The 4,809-nt window shown below is 41.8% G+C and overlaps 1 protein-coding gene across 2 annotated transcripts in view; it reads right to left on the minus strand.

Annotated features, from left to right (window-relative positions):
- LOC106524552 (homeobox protein Hox-C10a) overlaps positions 1–4,047 on the minus strand; it is a 61,305-nt gene extending 57,258 nt beyond the window's left edge. For both annotated transcript variants that reach the window (XM_014018408.1, XM_014018400.1), the window contains exon 1: positions 772–4,047. In XM_014018408.1, coding sequence (XP_013873862.1) covers positions 772–1,522 — 751 coding nt within the window. In that variant the 5' untranslated portion in view covers positions 1,523–4,047. The remainder of the gene's footprint in view (positions 1–771) is intronic.
- Positions 4,048–4,809: the final 762 nt, after the last annotated feature.

Below are 4,809 nucleotides of genomic sequence, written 5' to 3' on the forward strand. Positions count from 1 at the left end.
AAAGACTATTTTGTTACAAGTTTTTTTGGTAAATGTATTTTTTACAATAGAACTGTTTATAATTGTTGTGTTTGTCTGTTTTTGCAATGCCTTCATCGCAACACTTGCAAAAGTTAATTAGTAGCCATATAATAAAACTAAAATTAATTTAAGAACCTGGTGTTCTTTTCAAACCCAGAAAAAATGAGGATATATATTTCAGTAAACCGTTGGAACACGCCTAAAGTCAGGGTGACGTGTAGCATCAAAAGGAAAAATGTTAATTAGTTGAATAATACACAAAATAACTCTGAACAATGTTTCCTAATAGGTCAGGACGTTATATTAAAATGTTAAACAGCTCTGAGAYAAATGTTGGTAAAACGGTTCCTTCATAAATATCCAATTATAGAAATGCGTGTTCGATTTGTTTTCTATTAAATGTACTTGCGCGTTTTGGTGCGCGCCCCCGTTTGTGTGTGTGTGTGTACACGAGTGTCCATTACAATGATAACTGCCCACCTCACGTGCTCACATTACTAGAAAGGTGTAAAATCCACGAGCACCATCYGAGCCCTGTTGCAGGCCCGTATGGCTGCTGACAGAAACGCATCATGCATGTGTGCGCCAAACGTATCCATGCGCACGTGGGGCTAGTTTGTTGAGGCTTCAGTGAACACGTTTTGGTGGTGCATTTTCACAAAGGTATGATGCGTGAGAATATGCGTGCACGTGTGCATAGGGAGGGGGGGATGAAGGAGGAAGAAGGTGGATGGGGGGGTCATTTTCTACCTTTTAATTCCCCGTCCGAGTTATCAGAGCAGCTGTCACTCTTGGCCTTCTCCTCCTTCCTGCTCTCACTCTCATCTGTTTTGGCAACCTCTCTCGCTGTCCCCTGCGCAGGTTTTCTGCAGCTTCCTGCCGACTCCGCCGCTGACTCGCCCGATGACGCCAGGTGGGTGAGGGAGAAGCCGGGGGGGAACTGCTGCTCGTCSTGCTGCGGCCTTCCCCCGCTGTACACCTGGAAGTAGCCGCTGGATGAGGAGGAGGAGGAGGCGGCGGCGGCCGTGGGCTCAGGCCGGCAGCTATTGTCTCCGAGCCGGATGTAGGTGGCTGACTCTGTTGTCTGCTTCCCCTTATTATTGCTGTCATCTGGGTAGAGGCAACAAAACGCCTCCTCTTTGACGCTGCCCGCTGGAAACGAGCAGGGCTGTAAACACTGCGCAACAGGTTGCTCGTCCCTGCAGCTTTTGGAGCCCGGGGTCCATGTGGCCAGCTGTGCTGACAGGTAGGGCGCATCCTGGAAGCCGCTGAGCGAGACGCTGCCCGCAGGAAGCTCGTCTCGTTTGGAGAGGGAAGAAGAAGAAGAAGAAGATGGTCCAACCTTCCCAATGTTTCTCATCACTGAATATCCGCACTCCGCAGCTGAGTGGATGTACATTCCTGGGCTGCTGGAGTAGCCCTCAGCCCTGAAGGAAGATGATCCTCCCATCAAGGAATCCATCAGGAAGTTGCCGGGCGATATGTTATTCGGACATGTCATACTTGCATTTGAAACAAACAGCGGGAGGAAATCACTTCCCCGCCGCGCTGATCTGCGGGCTTTCAGCGGGAGGATCGGGACAGTAGGATGCTGACATCTTTTGGAGGGGGGTGCAAAAGGGAAATATCAGGAACATAATTATGGGATGCTCGGAGACATGTCATGTGAGCTTCAGACCAATAGCGGCGTGGAAGTGGCCTTGATGCTCCAGACTGCTGTGACGTCAGCGCGGTCAAGTTGGAGGAGGTGAGGGCTCTGCGGTGGAGCGCGGGCGCCACCTAGTGACCGCGCACCGCTCCAACCAGCGGGACGAACAAAAGGATTGGCTGCTGTTGGTGCTGCGGCGCGACTGGATTTATTTCACAACACTCTCTCTCTCTTTGCTTGGGAACATTTTAAGACAYAACTTCAGATGTTTTTATTAATCGTATTAACCATGGTGGTGGTTTTCTTTACACCCAGCAGGTGGGAGCTCTGTGAAGGTCCAGGACATGGGGAGTATGGTTTTAGGGTGATTTTATTTTGCCTCTGTTTTTGTTTTTTTTTTTTGCTTTTTGTTTGCTTTTTCACCGAGGTAAGCTACAGTTGACTGTGTAGCTTTTAAATGACAATAAGAATGTGACAAATACAGCAAAACAACAAAATTAATTTACACAAGTGTTGAAAATATGCAGATCAGACGTTAAAACACGTGTTTTGATCAYTGAGGGGTGAATTCGGTTGAATAGGTCGGCTACAGCCGCCTCACCTGGGCCTTCATCCTGATTGTTTATATTTTTCTACATATAAAATATAACCAACTCATTGCCTTTGGTTACTGTAGTATTTGGTAATACTGATTTTTATTGAGCAAAGCATTATGTATCATCCTTATGTTTAAATACCAGCTTTAACGACCTTACTGATTAGCGGGCTTCTTTCTTTAAATAAATAAATCAAATGCGGTGGAATTTGTTCGCATTTAGGATTGAAATGCAAGTTGGAAAAAAAGAAAAAAAATGTTTTTTTTCTATCTGAAACAAAAAAAATGTCTTGTAAATAAATGGCTAATTGTTTGAAAAGTTGTTAAACCAAAATCTGCATTTCATTTTATTTTTTATTGTGCTTTAGTGTCTTTGAAATCCACTCCTCTCAGTCTGAATCTGCGCGTGGGTCAGAAGATTATGTAAATCTAAAACTTCACTACATTTAATTTATTTTATAAACAGTGACATAGCTTTTTATGTGGACTTTTTATTATTTTCTCTCAAACTGTATCATTAGGACTTTTAATCGGCTTTACTTAAATATATTTTACATGTTGACATGTTGCAGTTCTGCAGCTGTAAATAATATTTTTAAATTGCTAAGATAATTTTCTTAAATATTAAATGTGCWAATCCAATATAAAAACACGACAAGAGCATTTTTATTGTTATAATAATTATTTAATGACAATAAAGCACAGATAAAATATTTCTTGATATGTTTTTTTTTCATTTTATATTTTTGTGTTGATAGCTATTTTCAGTATATGGTTGGATTCCTTATAATCAGTATAACATTTCATTTTGTGTTGAGAAAAATATAATAAAATACAAGCTCAGATCGTTTGGTTTGTCCGTGACAGATGTAGGAGGACTTTAGTTGCTTGAGGGCACTCTTTCAATGGGAATAAAGCCGGAGTGAAGTGAAGGAACACAAACACTCTTTTTACTTCACTTCTGAACAGATCCTGTGATACGAGACTGCAAGGCGAAAACAACTATATTTGGTTCTCATTCAGTGTGGAAAAAAATAAAAAATAAAAAGTCAACTTTGCTGAATTTATTTCCAGAATCTGTTTTAAGCTGATTTCATACCTTTTTTATTTTTTTAATCAGTCGTGCTTCAAAGCAGAAACATCAGCGTCAGTTCGGCTTCAGCTTTTCCTTTTGCCATTCAGGAACTGTTGAAACATCTCAAAATGTGTCGCATCTGCACAAACAGTCGAATAAATAACTGGAATGCTTCAAACCCAAAACGGCTTGTTGTAAAATAAAAGCAAAGCGCCATCACTGACAATGATGGCATGCGTCCGATCAAGTTTTAAATCTCTGCTGCAAATCCTTTTACCGCTGCTTTCTGTGTTTTCTCCTTTGATTTGTGCGACTCCAGCCTGTGAGCTCGTCCCTCAGCCTGTGAATGTGTGTGTGTGCGTGCGCGCGCGCGCTCGCTTGTGCAGTTCAGACTCATTTTCAAAGGCAAGGGCAGCAAATACTCCTCTCAAACGTGCCTGAAAGGTGCTGTTTTCTCTTGAGACTGATATGTAATTTGTGCGTCGTTCTGTGTGAGATGAATAAATATTTTAAAAAAAACTCAGTGGTGTCCGTGTGGCCATTCCACATCCCATCTGTCCCCATAATTATGAAGGAAATGTTGAGGATTGTTGTTGCAGGATAGAAATCTCTGGACACGAGAGCGTGTTAGTCACAACGCCCATTTGTCACGTGTRCATGTTCTTTTTTTAATACATGCAAGTATCAGGAAAGGTATTTGCTCATCAGCTTTAATGAAAATTAGCCATTTAGACTGCAGAGGGAAAACTATACCTTGCACATGCGCACAAAAGAAAACTGCATATGAAACAAATTAATGAGTTAATTTAAAAATAAGAGCTCATGTTTAAATATTTAAGCTTATGATCGATAAGTCCTAAAAGGCTCAGTAAAGTTTGAAGGATATGTATTCAACTTGAAATGAAAGCAGCAACAGTTATTTAGCCTGTTTGGAATGTTACCCATTCGAGAGGATTGCAAAATGTGCACCAAATGGATGGAAAAAGTGCGCAGTGCAGAAAATGTGAGCCAGATGATCATCATTTAAAAGCACCCAAATTGCCCAAAACCTTTAGTCCTCAAGATTGAGCACGATCTCAGTGCAAGAGAAGCAATCAGTCTGCAGCAAACAGCTGTAAAGCTATGACAAACTATTTGGAAGCTCAATCTGTGCAAATATGCAGGATTGTCTCTGAGCGTATCCGTGACTAAATGCTGATTGTTTATGCAGGTCACCTTTCTCTCCTGGAAACGCGCCATGTTTTTTTAATAACGTGCTCTTTTTTGTTTGTTTGTTCCTGCAGAGGCGTTTTCTTCTGCAGACGCACATCACTGACTTTGACCTTTAGCCAAACATTTTTTTCTTTCAGGAAAAAAAATGCTCCCTTTTAAACGGAACGAGGATTTTTGGGTTTGTTAAACGTGTGCACATACCCCTGTAAACCCCAGCACACACACACACACACACACACACACACACACACACACACA

This window comes from Austrofundulus limnaeus, unplaced genomic scaffold (assembly GCF_001266775.1).
Source record: "Austrofundulus limnaeus strain Quisiro unplaced genomic scaffold, Austrofundulus_limnaeus-1.0 Scaffold3, whole genome shotgun sequence".
In the NCBI taxonomy this organism is placed as follows: Eukaryota; Metazoa; Chordata; class Actinopteri; order Cyprinodontiformes; family Rivulidae; genus Austrofundulus; species Austrofundulus limnaeus.